The sequence below is a fragment of the Lissotriton vulgaris genome, chromosome 11, assembly GCF_964263255.1.
Source record: "Lissotriton vulgaris chromosome 11, aLisVul1.2, whole genome shotgun sequence".
NCBI classification, from domain to species: Eukaryota; Metazoa; Chordata; class Amphibia; order Caudata; family Salamandridae; genus Lissotriton; species Lissotriton vulgaris.
Window position 1 is genome coordinate 1071013150 of NC_141699.1, and position 20290 is coordinate 1071033439.

General features: G+C 42.9%; 1 protein-coding gene across 6 annotated transcripts in view; it reads left to right on the top strand.

Annotated features, from left to right (window-relative positions):
- ABCC5 (ATP binding cassette subfamily C member 5) overlaps positions 1 to 20290 on the top strand; it is a 213514-nt gene that overhangs the window by 46189 nt on the left and 147035 nt on the right. For all 6 annotated transcript variants that reach the window (XM_086944467.1, XM_086944468.1, XM_086944480.1 and 3 more), the window contains exon 3: positions 18394 to 18557. In XM_086944467.1, the coding sequence (XP_086800593.1) occupies positions 18394 to 18557 (164 nt within the window). The remainder of the gene's footprint in view (positions 1 to 18393; positions 18558 to 20290) is intronic.

Genomic DNA, 20290 nt, shown 5'->3' on the forward strand with positions numbered 1-20290 from the left:
CTGGTGTATGTTGTCTGAGCCAAACAAAAATTTCAGCTTTCTTTTAAACGTGAAACCTTTATTGGCTGCGTCTTTTTCCTTCCTGGGTTGTTAAAATTGGAGTAGGCCAGGCTGGCCATATCTGATCTAGGAGGTTTGTGTGTTGAGGCAAACTTTATAAACCACTGTTCGCTGCTTGCTTTTCAGTGACCTGAACTACTGTAGAAAATATATGGGTTTCTGTAAAGGATAGAGAATTGGGTTACAAAGAGTTGATTGTCCTTCTCCCCAGCACTCAAGGTGACAACAGAATCGTGAAGGAGGCCCTAAATGAAGGATACCTATGATGTCTCCTCCATAGACTAAGAAAACCTCCTGGGAGGTAGCCATCTTGCACAAATCTCTGTACTGGGGTCTGTGATCGCACACATAGGAAACTTGCACAAATCTCTGTACTGGGGTCTGTGATTGCACACATAGGAAACATGCATTGTGCATTTGTTAAAGAAGGCAGGGACTTCCACACTGGTGACTGGTCAAACTTTACAGCGGACGACTACAAGGCACCTATCCTCATTAGGGGTATTGGAAGAAGGCATGTTCAGTGAACAGTTTGCTGCGGTCTATTACCCGGTACGAGGGGGGGCACTCGCCACCTGTCTATGGCTGGCTGTAACCTTTGGCTGTACCTATTTTTAGCACCTGGTTAGGCAAACAACAAAGAAGGTGAAGAAAAAAGTAATGAGTCTTTGGTCCTGACTTACTTTTCTTAAAGGTTACCCTGCCTGCTGGCATGCATGCCTTGGTATTGGAAAAAGTCTTATAGGTCTGTTTTCCTTACGACCCGCCACCCCTCTGAGACAAGAGATATATATTCCAAAACGTCGTGAAGTTTTCTAGTTGTTTCTTGCCCTGCTGAAGAGTGCTTTTTACTTTTCCTGTCTGCAGACCTGTTATTGCGGTTGGCAGCATGATGTCTTTGCCCTGCTACTTCTGATGACTGTTGAGATGTCTCTAGTTTCACTCCGGTAAGTATTTATTTACTGCCAGCCCTTCCTCACTCTCAAACTAACCCGGCAGGGCCTTGGCAGAACGCTTGCAGCAAGAGTTAGGATCAAGGGCATCAATCAATTTGTTATTTTTCCAGTTCTATGAGAACGTAAGACAACCTGCATAAAAGGGGGTGGATCTTTTTGGCAGCTGGTGAAGCTAGCAGGTGCCAGTCTGTTTGCATCAGACACCCTGACCTTCGAAAGTTCCCTCTACAGTTTCCTCGACCTGTCATTGTTTCACAGCCCTGCTCGGGAGGATTATCGCCCTCCAAAGCCCAACCGCCCTTCTTTTTCTAACACATTTATTTTGGGAACTTGAAATCCCAGTTGTCCTTTGAAAAACCTTCATAACAGCAGAGTTGTTTCCATTCAGAGGGCGGCAGGGCTGGCATATGGCCCAGTAGGCATCATTTTTTAATCTCGCCTCATTTGCACACCTCGCTGGGCAATGAAGGGCAACCCGGAAGTGACGTTTCTATGAAGATGCATTATGAAGCACTACTCGCAGGGCTGTCGTTAAATCTATACGCTGGCGCACTAGGGTGGATGCTGTTTGCTGTATGGATATTTATATAAATTTTGGTGGGGTTTAGTTCACAGTAGTAAAGGAATTATGCAGACATAAAAAGCTCTGAAGGGCTGCTTTATGATTGGAATACCTTCGCCGGATCGAGTTCGCGCTTTATAAAACTGCAAAAATATCCTGACCCAAAGGGTATTGAGCGTTTTACGAGCACCAGTTACATTACTTAAGGAAAATGAAGATTAAGTTAAGTGATTTGCCCAGAATCACAGGCTGTTGAGGCAGCGCCGAGATTGAGCAGAAAGAATATTTGAAGGACAGCATGTTGATGAATGTCAAACATTCACCCCAGTACAGAGATCTGGGCCTAAATCCATAGTATTTTTGCTCCCCATGCCATTCCAGTTTAGACCCAGACTTATGCAAATCAGTCTTGACCCGGTTCCCCATGGGAACAGTCCAGCCCGAACTGCCAGGACAGGTCCTCCCTGGACTGTAAAGAAGCATCCTACGGCCGGTTTCGGGTTTTCACCCCTCATCAGCCAGGATAGCTTGACTCCAGTGGTATGGAGAGCACTGGACCTACACCTGGGCATACCCGTCCCACAGGGGAAACAAATGAAAAAATTATGATGCTGATAAGGGGTGATCACCCCCCCACCCCAAAATCTAAACTGGGGTGGCATGGTGAGCAAAAGAACAATGGATTTAACCCAGATCTCTTGACTGGGCGTGAATGTTTGGTTTGCTCTGCATTCCGTCCATCATCTGTGTTTTTTGCTTTGGTGCGGTGACTTGAGCCTGCTTCCCCAGTACCAAGGTCCGCACCTCTGGTCATTACGCCACACCCTCTCCCCTCCCCTCTTCACTTGAGATTCAGGTTGAAAATAGGATTAGGGTGCTGCATGGGAAAAATATAAATTGGTCCTCTGTTTCTGGAGACGGAAGTTTGCGCAGGAAGTGTTTCACCTAATTTGGAGCAGGACTGGGTAATGGAACAATCTCCTCATTCAGGCAAGGCGTAATGGAAACTTCTCGGTTCAGAGCTAAGTGCATGTTAGAGGGGCATTTCCTAAATTCTAGACTTGGATGACTGAGGATTTGAAGGGTGGGCAAGGTGGGGGAGATTCCTATATGCACAGCCATAGTATTCATGTTAGGGACTCCTACCCCGGGGTTTAACGCCTCTCCTGATTGGGGATAAACGGAGAAGGTGATGTTTTTTGATTTGCAGGTTTTTGTTTTGTAGGGCATTGAATGAGATCTGATTTTAAGTTGGGTTCCCAAATAAGAAAGGGGAAAATTGTGTTGTGTGTATGTCTCAATAGAAGGCTGTCAGCTCTTTTTTTTTTTTTCAAGTCCTATCACACGGTCCTCTCTGTTGAAGGTGGGTAGCTACATTTGAATGTCTGGAGCCAGGATTTACCTATTACCTGTATTACACAATCGTCCTAGAGTGCTTAGCAGTTTCATATCTGCTAGATTTATGCGAGCTGGTTTCCATAGGACGAGGCACAGACAATGCACTCATTGTGCTGCCTGCCAAGGTGTCCAGGCCAGCGAGTACACAGTGTTCTGCAGCAGTCTGCACTTTGAGCAGCATTGCTGAATCGGGCGTCTACATCCTGCACGGTATCAATATCCTAATGTATTCAGCGTTGGTGGCCAAACACGTGAGGTACATTGCGGCCTTGAAGGGTGTGGAGAGAAATGGTGTCCTCGCCAGCATTGTCCAGGCTGGACGGGTTCCCACGCCTCTTGGCACACCACCGAGGGCAGGGTGGCTCTGAAGGTGAATAGTAGAGATACCCAAGTATTGCAGCAGGCTGCCCAGGTCCACTGTGGTGCTGCAGGTAACTAGCAGAGATGCTTCATTCTTTCTTTCAGCTAGCCCTCTGCTGCTCACTGATGGTGTGGTGATAGCTGCAATGTCAACCAAGCAAGCTCTTAAAAGGCAGACATTTTATGACGAGAATCGTGAATTTGTATGCTTGATTTCGGCTTGGAGCTGTACTGTATATTTATTTTACTCACTTTATTTGTTCTTGGAGGTAGGAAGGATAGTGATAATAAAATAGCATGTCTAAGTCCATTCAAGTCAAAATGGCTGCTAGTGAATATTTTGTACAGTTTGTGCTGAATGTGTATGCTTTTCTTGAGTACATCTAAATTATAGTGCACTGTGACCTCCTTTTCTTAAAAATATGGTAAAGTCTCAAAATATCGTAATAAACCTTCTCCAAGTACTCTTCCTAAAGCACATTTTCTGTTGTACAGCAAAATTTGTCAATCTCTTAAAATAGCCTCTCTTTGGTTCCTAATTGAATCAGGCCTGCTGCATACTTTTTTTACCACGTAGTTCTGATGGCTCTGGCTACTGCATCCAGCAAGAGCACAAGGGCGCAATAAAAAAACATTGACAGCATATGTATTGTACACACATAACTTCAAGTGTTTGATTAGTAGCTATTACCCATATGAATGGTGCTTTTTTTAACCATGGAATGATTTGCTGCTTTCTGAGCATTTGTTACTTCTGCTGTAGTAGTATCACCTCATAGTACTGGACCAGAGGTCTTTCTGTTTTTATTGTACCACCTTCACTTCAATAGATGAGTAGAATTACTTCATTTGAAAGGAATCCTTTGTATTTTTACTTGGAAAGCATCCCCAAAGCTGCAGTTTCTCCTTCAGGTCGCGGCTTCCTCTTCTCGGTCAGCAAAGCTTTCATGAATGGTCGTTATCAAAGCTGCCAGTGAAAATTAACTTAGGTTGTAAAGATGCCTGTAGTACATTTGACTCATTGGATCTTGTATCCTGGTACGTGCATCATCAGCCTTTTGAATTGTCCTGCGGGGATTTCTTGTTTCCTGCTCCCAAGAAAAAAAAGCTTGTTGATGTAGCTTCAGTGTTGCTGAGCTCTGCTGCTGCTCTTGCAGAGGTGTTTGTTTAGGTTGTTGTCCTGGTAGTCACCATAGTGACTTGTTCTCACACTATCCCCAGTGCCGGGAAATGAGAAAATACTAAGAAGATAAACTGATGCTTATAACAGCTCCTCCAGTACCTTACAAAACTCATCTGCTACATTTTCAGCCACTGGAAACCCAAATCGGGTGACAAAATATATAGTTATTGTGAAATATAGTTGCCTTTAAATATTTGTAGGATGATCTGGACATGTTCATTGTAGTCAGGGGTGGTGGACAAAGCACATTTTTTGCCCAGCACAAGCCAGTGAAATGCATTAATCCTTTGTGTATCAGAATCCTAGAAAAGTTTTGTTCAGTGGTTTAAACAAATATATATGTTTACCTTAGGTAGCCCACACTTGGAAACCTCTTGCTCTCCTATACCGCTTTCGCTCCATACCTTTACAACCATTTTTTCACTAAATGTAGACCTGACAAGTGCACCCATTGGACACTTTGTGGAATAAGGTGTGGAGTTAGTCTCCAGTTTCACAAAGGGTTGTGGAAGGAAACACTACCCTTAGGTGTATGTTTCCCCCAATGTCTCTGATCAGAGACTTCTTAGTCCCACATATGTTGCAGAGACTGGATCTAGATAGGCCTAGAAAGATGGGCCCCATCCCTTGGGTGGCAGTGCTCTCTGTGGATGCTATGTATGAGGAAGAAAAAGACTAGACCGCATGTCTCCTCCATGTATTTGTTCAGAATCTGGAATAAGAGCCTACCCCACAGCTCCGAAGACTCATCTAGTAGTAGTACCAAATCCATGGATTTCCAGTACACGGCCTATTGGTTGATTATTTCTACCCACCCCAAGTCCTCTACTCAACCTTGAATCACTCCCGTAATTGTACTTTCATTTTAGTGGAGAGGTGTGGCTCACTGGTTAGAGGCGGCAGACCTGTAAGCAGAGAACGGCCCGGGACCAGGGTTCAATTCCCGACGCGGCAGGGTCGTGGACCAGGGGTCAACGGACTCGATAATTCTCGCCTTAGTGACTACTCTAACCTGGGAACACACTCGGTAACTCTGGGCATTAAGCTTGCCTCATCTCTACAACGGCCCCCCACAGACGCCAGGGATGCCTGGTTATACCCTGGAGATACCCAGTAAGGGACCACATCTCACAGGGAAAACCAGGACGGGTTCCCCAGCGGTCTACAGCGCCAGGACACTCTGTTAGAGTAACAGTGCGCTTTACAAATATCCCACAAATATCCCACATTTTGTCTCCAGCACTCTTACTCCCTAGTGATATTTGCACTTCATACATGCATCTATTCACATGAATTCAGTACATTAGAAGGTTTCTTAGTGCAGGACATGCCCGATCTTCCAGCAGTATCCATATTTTCCAGCAATGAAGCTCAGCACTTGTTTCTGGAGGACCTTAAGAGGCAGTCATGGGGCAGTGAGAAGAAGGTTAAAAGGATGAGTGGGGATACCAACTCGGCTCTGCCATAAGGGTCTCCCGAAAGATCTTTGGTGTTTGACCCCCTCCTTAGAGCAGATTGAGGTGCAAAATATGCAGATCTCTTAAGGTTTAATCATTGCTCACACTTGGTATAACGCAGTGTACCCTTTTGAGAATTTGTTAATGGAGCCATTCTCTCAAGATAGGAGGCATGGATCTCAGATAATCAAGGTACATGCATTTTTTCTCCGACCTACTCATCACAAACTTTCTCATGAATGCTTCCAAAGACTGTTTTAATTAATACCTTGTGGGCATGCCATCAAGGCTTCTAGCTGTATCTGTATGTCTCAGATGTTGCATACTTTCGATTCTTTCAATGTTTGAGATCATAAAGGATTACATAAAAAATCTGATTGCCTAATCCGACTCTCTGGTTCCAGTCGTACCATTGGTTGGTATCTTGATTTCACCTCTGAAAGTGCCATCAGCTGGACAGGTGCTGCCCCCACTCCTGTCTGTCTTCTGATCCTGGATATCATAGTGACACTTGTTCTGCCACTGGTCTTGGATGCCCTTCCACCATACTCGGTGGCCAAGTTCTGCTAAGTGTATATGCACCATCAAATCTGTGATGCTAGTGGCCTTTTCCCCAAATAATAATGATGATGGGAGGAGATAAGGATGGTAAAGCTAAATCCGCTGGAGATCAACTTACCAAAGTCAGTGTTCCATACTTGCAGAAATAACATTATGATGTCGCTTAGTATGAAGGTAGGTCAGGCTTATTCTCACATAGGAGTGCTAAATACAGCCCTTCTGTCTTTGAGCACCAAGATCAGCCATGTTCTATGCAAGGTGTTATACCTGTAAGTAACCGTCGAACACTGTGGTGTTCCCTGTTCCAAGTACTTTGCTTGTTCCCAACTATGATGGAAGTTCTGTTCAGTTTAGGTGGAGAATTATCAAGCCTCATTGTCTTAACCTCTGGCTTGTTGCTCCTGAATGAACTTTATTCAGTCTTCTTCATCTTGACGGGATCCTCTCCACAAATGGAGTAAGAGGCATGCCTAACAGGCCAGGAGCCTCCTTGCCACTGATGTGACCTCCCACACTATATAATGTGCTTGTATGTGTGATGCCACACAGCGTGATTTATCTGTGTGAAACTCACCCATCAGCACAGTAAACCTGGTGCGGGAGGATCTCAGTAGAGTCCAGCACTTTGGGCTAAGAAGCAAAGTTTCTGTATGACTTCATTAGGCGGCTTTACTGGAGCTACATTAGTATCTGATCAAGGCAGAAGAGATCTTAAGCTGCTGCAAACCATATATATGTGATAGGGAGGTGGTGACCCTTCAGACAAATCATCCCCCGCCAGAGGAACAGATGTTTTGAAGACATATATACGGCAAGGCTACATAAAATACTGATAGGGTGCACCTGACTGTATCTGTCAATACACTGCTTGTGGCCACCACAGGACATAAAACTTTATCTGCATTACTTTGAGCTGCAGACTGCTGTTGGGTCCATCATGCATGGTAGTGTTCTGACACCAGACAACACTAAAGGCTCTTATAAGGGCCGCCAGAATCTGGGCAAAAGAGGTTTTCATGTTTTTGTGCTCATTCTCTTGTCCTCTGATATCTTTTCAGAGTTATTGGAGGACAAGGCCATAAGGCACAATATCTTCTGAAAGGGAGTCCTAGGGCAGCATCATCTAACAAACGTCCTGTGATGCACAGATATTCCAGCCATGAGATGGGGAGTCATTTAGACTGTCACGGATACGACATCAAGCGGTAAGCTGATTTTCATAGCTTGCCTGCATATCTTAGTGATGTATGAAAGACAATACACCATCACTTTGTGATGCAGCACAATGCAGTGTACTAGCTACATGGCATTCTGTTACTGGAATGCAGACATCAGTCAGCAAGATCAGTAAGAAACAGGGAACACCGTGTAAAATGTATAGCTAAAGATGTCTATCTTTACAATCGAAGGTTCCTGGAGCCATTTCTAGATGTCAGAGGAAGATGCCTATGATGCCTTAAATCTACTATACTAAAAAGGGTGAGTTCTTGTGGTGCTGTACACATTGAAGGCTGAAAGGGTTTAGTGAAGAGAAAAGCAAACGGAACAATAACAAATTGAGGGTTCAAAGGCATAACTTAATTTCAGCCCCTAGTAGTTTGGGCCTCAGTCCAGATCTTTGTTGTTTTTTTCTCACTTTGCATCTAGACAGGGAGCAGCGATATCCAAATCGGTCCTTTTTTTCTTCCACAATAGCAAAAGCCCACCACAAACTGCCATGGAGCGTCCTATCGTAAGTCGTACAAAAGCAACCCCAAACCGGTTCATACTTATTTGGGCAATATCATTGAAGTGCAGCCTGAGGTTTGCGGCATGTATGTGGTGGCTATAGTATAATAGTCTGTTACATACCTCTTACATTAAAGGAGTGCGTAAAAAAAAGTGGGTGGAACGCTTGAATTAATCTAAGCCACTCATAATTACTCCAGGCCACATTCTAATTAATTGGCTTTTATAGAGTAATAAAAGCGCTCTACCCATCACACGTTGTGCTGTCAAAGTGAGTGACATTAGTAGCAAAGATGTCCAGATGTGGACCAAATGGTGTTGTGGCGTGCAGCTCAGACTGCACCTCTCAGATGAGGCCCAACATGGCCAAAACTAGTCAGAGGTTGCCCTTAAGAGGGGCACTAGCCTGGCATTTCCAGCTGGACTGTCCCTTTAATGGAAGGGACCAAGAGTGATTTGCATGTGGCCGATCCATGATAGACATGAGCTAAAAAGTGATTGCCAGAAATGCAGGGCAGAATTATTACTATTACAATTTATTATTTCAGTGGCTAAAAGTCATTCAAGCATTCCAGCCATCACTTCAAAGCTGTTCCATATAGAGCATTTTGATAATGGTTTGAGAGGTGGAATGATGCTCTATCCACACATGATCTAAGCTAGGTTAGATTCATTATATTTCATAAGGCTCCCATTAATGACTTGATTTAGCGTTTTGTTCGCTCAATCTTGAATACCTCCAAATGGGAAGTCCCTGAACGCAGAGTTCATATGTTCGGTATCACTCTAATATGAAATGTTACATGGTACAATGACGGTGCCAATTAGTTTTGCTATAAACCCATTACATTGTGCAAATCTTTATAAATGGACGGGTTTTAAATGTCTTTTGGAATTTTTAACAGCTCGTTTCTTGTATTTATTGCCTTTCACTACATTTTCTCTTTTATACCATAACATCTCTTTTACTTCTAATAATGGAAGAGTAAGTTCCTGTAGGAGGAAATTGTAGAAGGTCAGGAGGATGCCTCCTTACGTACAGTAGAAAGAACAAGGGTCTCTGGGATCCCTGAAAAGTATTGTTGGCTCATGGAGGTGTGAGTTCAGCAGGGTAGGACAAAGCAAGCCGATTCGCTTATGCACTGTCAGGGCAGTAACCTACTAAGGGCTTTGTCTCCTGCCCTTGCATGTGCAGGGTGCCCTTCTAGCTGGGCCGTTACTCCACTAGGGCTAGCCCTCTATTGATCGCATTTGAGAGACGGTGTGGGGCTTGAGGCTTGTGTCCCTTGGCTTCTTTGTCTTAGCTGGAGTGGGTAATATCTGGGACTTTTAAAGTTTTTGTTTTTGCACAGTTTGCCAACTTGGATTGCTTCCCCATCTCCTTGCTCCTCCATGGAAAGGATTTGTTTAGCAGTAGGCAATACAAAATACAATGGGGCATGGCTACAGCTTCTGTCACCACTTCCCAATTTTGCCTTTTTTGTATCCTTTTACTTATCCAGCAGCATCTGTCGTTTGCGCCTGTCGCTGTATGGCTTTCTGGGCCTTATTTCAAGGCCACCCCTTTTTGGTGTACGGGCAACTAGCACCCCACGCCCCCTGTGACCAAGATGGTTAGTCTGTATTAGGATTATAATTTACACGTCTGTCTCTCACATAACCTCATCCATTACTCGGCCTGGCGCAGCGTTCCAGAACACGACAGCCGCGCCTCAGTGGTCATCATGCATGACCTGACAACACTTCCCATATGGGCTCTCAGCAAAAACAACACACTGCCAACCACAGACCCAACACGGTGCAGCTTGTTATCTGAGTGGGTAAGCATTTCAGCGCCCCATTTAGGAGTAGTAAGCGCTATACAAATGTTACAATACAATTGTTTGGTTGTTTCACGTGTCTGCATAGTACTATCGGAGTACTCAGTGGCTTGTTTTGAAATCTTTGTTTGGTGCTGCCATTAATATTCTATGTTTGACAGGGTAATGTATATCTTCCTGCCTTGCTGCTCAAGATTTATTCCAGTCACTTCCTTGCAAAATACCGTGGGTTTTTTTGATTGAGTGTGGAAACAAACACAAACAAACACACAATCACATTACCCAAGTAATGTGAAGGGTGTAGTCTAGAAAAGTATGTCACCCGTTTTACAGGATTGTGCATTTTCTAATTAAAAGCATGAACCTTGGCAGAATTGTTTATACCCAGTTTGTAATTTTATGGATTGCAGGCACTTGCCCCAAAGACCACGAGCTGCCATATTGACAAATGTCCACCGACATGCTTTTTTTCCTCCTAATTCCTAAACGCATTTCACTTTCTTTTTTAGTTTATTCATCAGTCAATTATGAACTAAAAGGCAAGGACAACACTTTTGAAGGATCACTGTGTATTAAATTCTCATTAACACTGAAAAAAATAGATATTTTACACAGTAAGCCCATTATCTTGTAAAGTGAAATGACAGAATTAGGGTTTTCAAGAAACATTTGGATCGAAATTCCGATAAAATTCTTATTGCTAATAACAAATGACGCTACATTTTCAAATTATTTCACAAGTAAACGGCGTTAACTACAAAAAAAGTAGTTTATTTTTCTTCCTTTTTTAATTCTTGTTGCTGGTAAACGTTTTATTTTTAAAAAAGTATAGAAATGACAAGGTTTAAAATTGTTAACGTAATTTTATCTGTAACCCCCCCCCCAAAAACGAATGTTCATTACATTGAAAATCCTCCCACTTCCAAATAGACCTAAACGAAGAGCACTTCAGGGTGAATTAGTCTTTGCGCATTGGCATAGCAAAGCTCATTTACTTTTACAGTTGTACTTGTTAAATTCCTGTGACTCGGCACCGATCCCTCGTGATTGCCATGGCAGAGAGAATCTCGCGTTCAACCAAAGATATGTATGTTTGAACTGGAGGTGTTTTCTGAAGGGCACATACTGTTGAAAGTTATCTAGAGGTGGAGTGAGATTATCTAAATTCCAGCTTTTGTGTGCAAATAGCACAAGCCTGACCTGACACTCTTGTTTCATGGCAGCCGCAAGCGTAGAAAAGGATTTGCAAACATTTCCATAAAAGCTGTAACTGCTGCAGTCTTCTTATGGAGGGGAGCTAATGGTTCAAAGGACTGATGTCACTTCTGTGTAATTATTCAAAGTTGTCCAGGAATTTAGTTTTCTTCTTCCTGACTAGATGTGTTATCACTCCATGTCGGTGCGTGAAAGGCTGGTAGGGCTAGGTATCAGTCAGTTCTGTTTTTAAGCCCCAGCCATATCACTAAAGTCAACTTATAAAAAGAAATTGTAAAGATATACCTACTCCCAATGCAAGCCAAAGTTGCTCACTTTTTTAGGCCCCATGCGAAGTGTAAAGCCGATAAAACATCATCTCTGCCTACAGTATATATGAGAATGCTCTTCAGCAACACCATCTGCGGAAGGAAGGAAGAAATGTTTCTTCCGGTAAGCACGCCGAGCTTACCGCCCGCCTGAAGAAACCAACGGCGGACACCACTGACCTCAAGAACTACCGTCCCATCTCGCTCCTTCCTTTTCCTGCCAAAGTCATCGAGAAGACCGTCAACAGACAGCTCGCCGCCTTCCTCGAGACGAACGGATCCCTCGACCCCTCGCAGTCTGGGTTTCGGTCCAACCACAGCACCGAGACCGCCCTGATCGCAGCCACCGACGACATCAGAGCCCTGATCGACAACGGGGAAACAGCGGCCTCCATCCTCCTGGACCTCTCTGCGGCGTTCAACACTGTCTGCCACCGCACCCTAGTGCAGCGCCTCAGCAACATCGGAATCCAGGAGAAAGCACTGGAGTGGATCATCTCGTTCCTCGCCGGAAGAACCCAGAGTCCGCCTCCCCCCGTTCAGATCAGAGGCCACGAAGTCATCTGCGGCGTACCACAAGGATCTTCAATCAGCCCAACCCTCTTCAACGTCTACATGAGCCCCCTCGCAGCCATCGCACGCCAACACAACCTCAACATCATCTCCTACGCCGACAACTGATCCTCTCCCTCGCCAACGACCCCGCCACTGCCAGAGCCAGCCTACACGAAGGGATAAAAGACGTCGCCGACTGGATGAAGAACAGCCGCCTGAAACTGAACTCAGACAAGACGGAAGTCCTCATCCTGGGATCATCACCCTCCGCCTGGGACGACTCCTGGTGGCCCCTGCCCTGGGCACCGCCCCCAAGCCAACGAACCACGCACGCAACCTGGGCTTCATCCTGGACTCTTCCCTCTTGATGACTAGACAAGTCAACGCCGTTTCCTCATCATGCTTCAATACCCTGCGCATGCTCCGCAAGATCTTCAGATTGATACCCACTGAAACCAGGAAGACCGTCACCCAGGCACTCGTCACCAGCCGATTGGACTACGGGAACACCCTCTACGCCGGAACCACAGCCAAACTTCAAAAAAGACTCCAACGCATCCAGAACGCCTCCGCACGACTCATCCTGAACATCCCCCGACACAGCCACATCACCAGACACCTGAGAGACCTGCATTGGCTCCCCGTCAGCAAGAGAATAACGTTCAGACTCCTCACCCACGCACACAAGGCTCTCCACGACCTGGGCGCCAAGTACCTCAACGACCGCATGACCTTCTACACGCCCACCCGCCAGCTACGATCGACCAGCCACGCCCTCGCCACCGTACCACGCATCCGCAGAGCCACCGCCGGAGGAAGATCCTTCTCTTACCTGGCAGCCAAGACTTGGAACTCCCTCCCCACCCACCTTCAGAGAACCCAAGACCATCTCTCCTTCAGGAAGCAGCTCAAGACCTGGCTGTTCGAGCAGTAACATACCCCTCTCCCCCAGCGCCTTGAGACCCTCCCGGGTGAGTAGCGCGTTTTATAAATGTCATGATTGATTGATTTCTTGAGTTGGTTTCCTGTCTGGTGCATGGTTCTAATTGCAGCCCCCGAAAATCAACTTCTTAATCTTTCATATAACTAACTTTACCATAATATGTTTGCTGCTGCTATTTGAGTAACCACTTCCAAATGCTTGTATTTGTTTTGATCATGCCATAGGAATTCATGCAGTTTCTTTTGCAAAGTTTTTTTTTTTCCTCATTTCAACTTGTTTGAGTTCCCTTCTGTCTTGCACATTCAGGCTGATTGCTTTATTGATATTAAAGATTATATCTAATCAATGCACATTGGATTTACTTAACTGATTTCATACGTAGGCAATTTTAATGGAATAGTGCAGAAAGGTATCAGTGTTGTCAGGTGTCATCAGATCGACAATGGCAGGTCCACCTAGTAATTCATATCTGGAACGGGATGCGCATTACCCTCTTTATCTTCTGCTGGAACTAAGTTCTCAAAATACTTAAATAGGTCAGTCTTCCCTTTACAGTTCAGTGAGCCTCTGTCTGACAAAGATGGTGGGTAAATATTGTTATCATGACACAAATTAAGTCCTTTATTTCCGTAAGGACTTTAACAAGCTGTGTACAATAAAAGGAGAAAATGCTTCTGGGATTTTAGCGATTTTTACGGTTATTGAAAAATGCCAAAATCTTGACCTGTGATTTACAGTTGAACAGAAGTCACCTGTTTCTGACTATTTCTATAGACGTTTCATAGTTTCAAGTCTTCCAATGAAGTCTTTTTTTCTCAGACTTTTCCCGGATCATTTGCCTGACTTTATGATCCCAGCAGTATTTAGAAGGAATTTAGATCTTCTGCAAGTATATCTGGAAAATAAATGACCTGTTTCCTGTATGACAGCTACCATCTTAAAGACTTAATCAAAAGATTTTGTTGCTTGCTAGGGATGGTGCTATGGTGAAAGAATTGCTTTTCTTAAGCTAATATGGTTAGCCCCACAAACTCATCCACATTCCTGGCTACTTCTTGTCCACACACCATCCGAATTAGTAGGAAACGGTTTGTTTTTTGTTTGTTGATATGCCTATGACCCCTACGATGCCTTTTTGTAGGACATTACTTTGTTCATACGCTTCATTGAGATGTATGTTTGTTTAAATTTCAAAAACCTTTATATTAACCATTAACTTAACTTTTGTAAACTCTCAAAGATATCAAGATGTTTTTTTTGTGTGAAGAGATATTGTCTCTCAGTTGAACAGCAACATACAGCGATTATGAGGATTGTCAAGGACACACTAGAGTTTAAACTAACATGGTATATAAAGACTACATTCTCCCTCATGTACGGCTGTATGGCAAGTGAATATTTCCGGTTGTGTGACTAGCATAAGGTTTCAGAATTCTAACCAAGAGTGTTCTTTTCTTGAGACATTCAACAATCTACCTCCGAAAATGGGTCAGGTTGACTTCCACTCTCAGTGTAGTACTCTTCCTCAGCTTCCGGCATAAGCCTCTAAAAGGCACAAGGAAGATTTTTATCTGTAGTTTCATACTCTGCAGCCATATTACTACTTGCATAATCTGCAAAACGTGCTCGTTTCTCAATATTTGTTTGTCAAAAAATCTATTTTTCCCAGTCCATAGCTGACCTTCCTCGTTGGTGGATACACTATCGCCATCCTCTAATTTAGAATTTCTCCTTGTAATTTAATCCCAGACAATCTACTTCCAATTAACAGTTCATACAGGTACAGGTCCCTATAATTCCATTGTTCTTGAACCTGGAGCCTCGTTAAAAGTGTAACAAAACCAAACCATTGTTCCCATGTACATATGCCAACAATGAATCCTACATTTATTTCCTCAGTCAGTACAAGCGATACAACCTGCAGTTGGCCAATAAATCCACAAATTATGGTCCTTGTCAGATATGTTTCTTTATGAGCTAGGTAGTGAAATCCTTACTTTGGTATTTGAGCACTACTCTGAGATACAGCAGTGACTCTTATCAAAGCGGTTTTACGTAGAGAATTGACTGCTGATCATGGTTTTTAAAGAAGAAAATTAAATCTGTGAACCGTTCAGGAGTTATGCGTGGAAAATCTATTTCTACAGCAATTTTCCAATATAGCTCACAGATGCTTGGCTTCAACAGTGGAATATGCAACGTAAGTGGACACACTCTTGCATTGGCATCAACCAGGTGAAGGACACTCATAATTATATGAAGTCCTGAATTGTTTACGATTGACACCCTAGTTGGGATTTACATTATTTTATTTAAACAGAAATAAGGCAGTAAGAAAAAATACTGTGGACTAGTGAGTTCCGGGAAGAGTATTTTGTCATATGGCATTTGTTATAACCTGAAATAAATAACTATATATTCGCTCCTGCTGCACTTGGTTCACGCACTCTTACACGGGTGCTGTACTTGCGGAAAGTGCTGCCGCAAAATATCACGCTCCTCGTCCTTTTGTCCTTTTAAAAAAGACACAGCACTCGCGGGGGGAAAAGTCGTAGATTTTATTTCAAACGCACCAGACGCGTTTCGGCTTACGCCGAAGAGGAAGGCGTAAGCCGAAACGCGTCTGGTGCGTTTGAAAGTCTGTAATAAAATCTACGACTTTCCCCTAGCGAGTGATGTGTCTCTTTTAAAAGGACAAAAGGACGAGGAGCGTGATATATATTACAATGCAAGCAAGGAGCACCTTTTCTACTGTGTAACTTTTAAACTATTTCAACATTAAAAAATGTATGTAATAGCACAACGCTAAGTAAAAAGTAACCGAGCTCTGTAAATATGTGGTTTCGGCTTATTTGGGTGCACTGTGCTAAAATTATTCCACACTGGAAGTAATACGTCTGTCTCAAGATAAACAAGTGTTTTAGTTCACTGAGTTCTTTAAAGTTGCAGAGTTACGGTAGTAGAATTTCTAGGTTTTCTCTTACTGATAATGCAGGTTTTTATACCTAGATAGATGCTAGCATTCACACATACATGCATCTTACCTGAACATTTTACAGCAAATCTATTGATATGTGGAGATTACCAGTTAAAACCATCAGATTAATAAAATGTATTTAAAATGAGTTCACTTGTCTGCATCAGTACTGAAGTTCCAAGCAAAATGTGCCTGCCAAAAAGGGGGGTTGGTGGAGGTTATGGCGCCAATGATTTGTTGAGAAAGCTGCTTACGATTACAATTTGAATGTCTGTGCAGTAGTTTACCAGATATGTTCTTGTACAAACATTAAAGCAGTTATTTACATGATGTCCGCGGTGCTTGAACAGGATGTTTATGTACATCATAAGAGTGTACTCAGTACAGCTATGGGACCTATAGATATGTTAGTAGGACAGTTATGTTTGTATTTGCTAGCTGTTCTTCTGGGAACACCCCTGCTACTTCACACCGATTACATTTCCAGTATTTTCCTTGCCTCTGCTGCATCATGGCTAATTACATAGTCTCTGGTGGCTAGTCTCAAAGTTGAGAGGAATGGTCAATATATGGTCAAAAGTAGGGGTAACAGTGATTTAAAATTTAAAAAAGTATTCGGTGGGTTCTCACTCACCAGCGTGAGGCAGTGTAATACCCTCGATGGAAGGGATAGAGTGTAGTCAGAGACATCTATTTTGCTTTGATTCTACTCTCATCTGCTTTTTAGCCCCGGCATTAAATACTAAATAGTACTTTGAACCTCGGAGAGACTGCGTGCCTTAGAAAGCAAATCTTTGAACCCTGCAGTGCACCTCGTCTTCCTCTTGCTATATCTGGTCCATGCCTGTCTGGTATGTGTTGCTACCAAACAGAAATAATCAAGAATTTTATTTGGGCTCAATTTCTGGGCAGGTGCACTGGGAGAAGATACTCACTCCCCATATTCAGAGCTAGGAAAAATCCTAAAAAGTTTTACTAGGCCTGCAGGTCTAGTGACTTAAATAATCTACTCGACCTAATTAGAATGTTCTTGACCAATAAACTGGTTTCAAATTATGTGACCCTTATTTCAAATTATGTGATCCTGGGCAAGTATTTTAATTCACTGAAAACTATTTTGTTTGAGTTAATAAACTAAACATTAACTCCATACAAATTTAGCCACATAAAGGATGCATATGACCACTGACTTGCCTTTTAGTTCAATAACTGCATTGTCATCGGGGCAGAGCAGGAATGTTTCTCAAATCATGTGTAACAACTATCACTTTTAATAAATCCACAACTAAAGCATGTTACATTGTTGATTCTCATGTAAAGCGCTCTGATACCTTCGGGTCTAGCCAGCGCTATATAAAACTCTTTAAATAAATAAAGTAGCAGCCCACTGTTATTTGCAATCAGCAGATTTTACAATGAAATGGCCGCAGAATGTGTCACTAACATGTTGATTTAAAGCTATATAGTGTACAATGTTTGGAAATAAAGTATCTGCAAATTTGTCATTTGCACATCACCAAGTAAAGTATTCTGATTTACTTTGCTCCTATTTAAATCTTTGTTTGCATCACACTTCTGAAATATATAAAAAAAGGTATTTCATGATTCCAGTTATATTTTGAAATACTTGTACTATTCATTTACAAGCAGTTTAAATGTTGGAGAAAAAAACTGACATTTTACATCTTTTTGTTTCACAATTCTTGTCAGCTCACTGGACAAAAACCATTAACTGACGAAGTGAAAGAAAAGTTAAAAACATTTTCCAGGAATAGAAAGGCAACAATTAGTAATAAAAAGTCAAACTGACATTTGACCTCTGTGCTTTAGCAGTCGGCAAATTTTTCCAGATAAAAACATGATTTAAAGGCATCTTAATTGCTCGTTCACTTTTTAAATGAACAGAACACCTGTTTCTTCCAGCTTAAGTTTACTCACCAGCAAGGTTGAGTAAATGCTAAAAATAGCTCGACCTGATGCAATTGTGAGTGGCTTTTTCGAGGCCTGCTTGGTATCAGTAGGCAATATCAATTGTGTCTTGTGTCTAGGTGTCATAGCAGTTTCTCTGTAGTAGAATTACATCTGTAGGTATGTCATGCACTGCAGCCCTGTGCACTGTACGCTTACACTTTTGGTTTACAAACATTGTAGTATGTGAAGGCGTGAATCGAATGCAAGCTTGTCCAGTACAAGGTGAGCACCTCACCGGTGGAAAACAAACTGTTTTTAGATGTCCTGCCTATGAACTGTATACTTGAAGAGCTGTTTCATTTTTAATCTTGACCGGTTGAATGTGGTTTTGTTTTGCAGAATCATGTAGCATGCCATGATGCCCTTGAGACCGCCGCTCGGGCAGAAGGTCTTCCTCTGGATATTTCTGTGGAGTCCCAGCTAAGGATACTGGATGAAGGGACCAACAAGGGAAAATACCACCATGGTTTTAGCCTGCTAAAACCAATACGGACCACTTCCAAGTAAGCTGGCCTGCTTTGCTGGGCAGATGGGAAATGCAACGTTTAGTGCACTGATGGGCCTTATTCTGGAATGTGAAGAATGAGGAATATTGTAATAGCGAAGTCCCTTTTACTATGGATTTACATCAGGTTTTCTATGAAAGCCGCCCTTTGCAGGGTGACACCACTGTATGTTCTAGGAAAGGAATGCACATGGTGTTTGCCATCATTTTTGTAGTGACTTTGGTGCTTCAGGAATTTGGGTCACCCGAAGTGTTGGGCTTTCTATTCGAAGCTTCCTTCAGTAATTTGAAGTGAGTGGGCTCCTGAGTGGTGTCTATAATCAGGCAGAGCGTTGTGAATGCACACTAGTGGTAATGTTGCATTTTTAGATAAAGCACACCCTTGCATTTGAGAACCTTTTCCAGCTTCCACTTGGAGTGGTGGGGAGAGCCTGGTTGGAAGCAAAACTACATTTTGTGTTAATTATGTGGATGAAGCTTGCACCTTGGGACCCTAATTTGGCCACTGGGTTCACAGCTTACATCCTTACCTAGAATTGCAATCCCTTCTAGGCTGGGGGGGTTTCTTCTGTGCAGTGTAATGTTTTATTATTCGTAGAGTATGAAATAACACTTCTCTTGCTGGGGTTATGTGTATATCATCACCTAATAAGTTTGTTCTTAGACCAGGGTTTGCAATCATTGCTTTCAACAAAGTTTTTATATTGTGTGCTAAACGGTAAACTATTGTAATATTTATGTTTGAGACCTTGCATACATAGCAATGATTACTGAACAATGCTCTTTGACAAGCCGACTCTGTGCTCCAGTCTTTTGGATTAGCAGAGTACTTTGTTGCCTTCAATCTGCCAAGTATTCACGCTGAACAAAGAGCTTAGATTGGATACGAGAGATCATGTACCCTTTGCCTGCGGGAAAGACTGGAATAGCTAACTGAAATAAGAGCCAAGACTGCGGTCCTTCGGGCTTCTTTCAACGCTCGGATATTTATTTTGTGGGAGTGACCTATTCCTGCTGCCCCTGGCTCAAAGCAGGGAATCTAATACCAGGTAATAGGGCGTGGCATTATACACCAAAGCATGCATTGACTTATGCCTGAGGCAAATTATGTTTGTTTTGTTGCAGTGGTGCAGGGGAGCCATTGGTTGGAACCTATTGTGTTATTGGAAATGGGACTATGAGCTAAAACCAGAAGTTTTACTTTATATTCCCAGTAACATGGAGCACTTACATTGCGCTGAAAGCATTTCTGTGTACTCTAAGACCTTTCCCCACCTCCCCTCTTCTTTTCTCTACCCAGTGATATAGAACTGGCTGGATTCCCACCCCCATCCACCTGGTACCTAGGAGCTATCTCCTTCTCTCATTTTACACCCCTCCTGTTTTCTCGACCTCAAATACATCCGTGAGTTCAACAACACAGCTCCGTAGCAACACAAGACCCAGCTTGTTTCTAGAAAGCTCCGTCCGCTACTAACAGAATGTATAATTTGCAGTGCATTCAACTCCCACCTGCCTTTTCATTGTAATCTCTGAGACCTTGAATGACTCCAAACTTAACCATACATTCGTGTAATATTTTGTTTGTGATACATTCCTAAATTAGTAACCCTCACCCTATTCTTAACATATTAAACGTTTTATAACTGTAGTGTACCTTAAGTAATGCTAACCCTTTCAAAAAATGTAAAGAATTTTGAGTAGAGTGAATTAACTTGGATTTAAACTAAA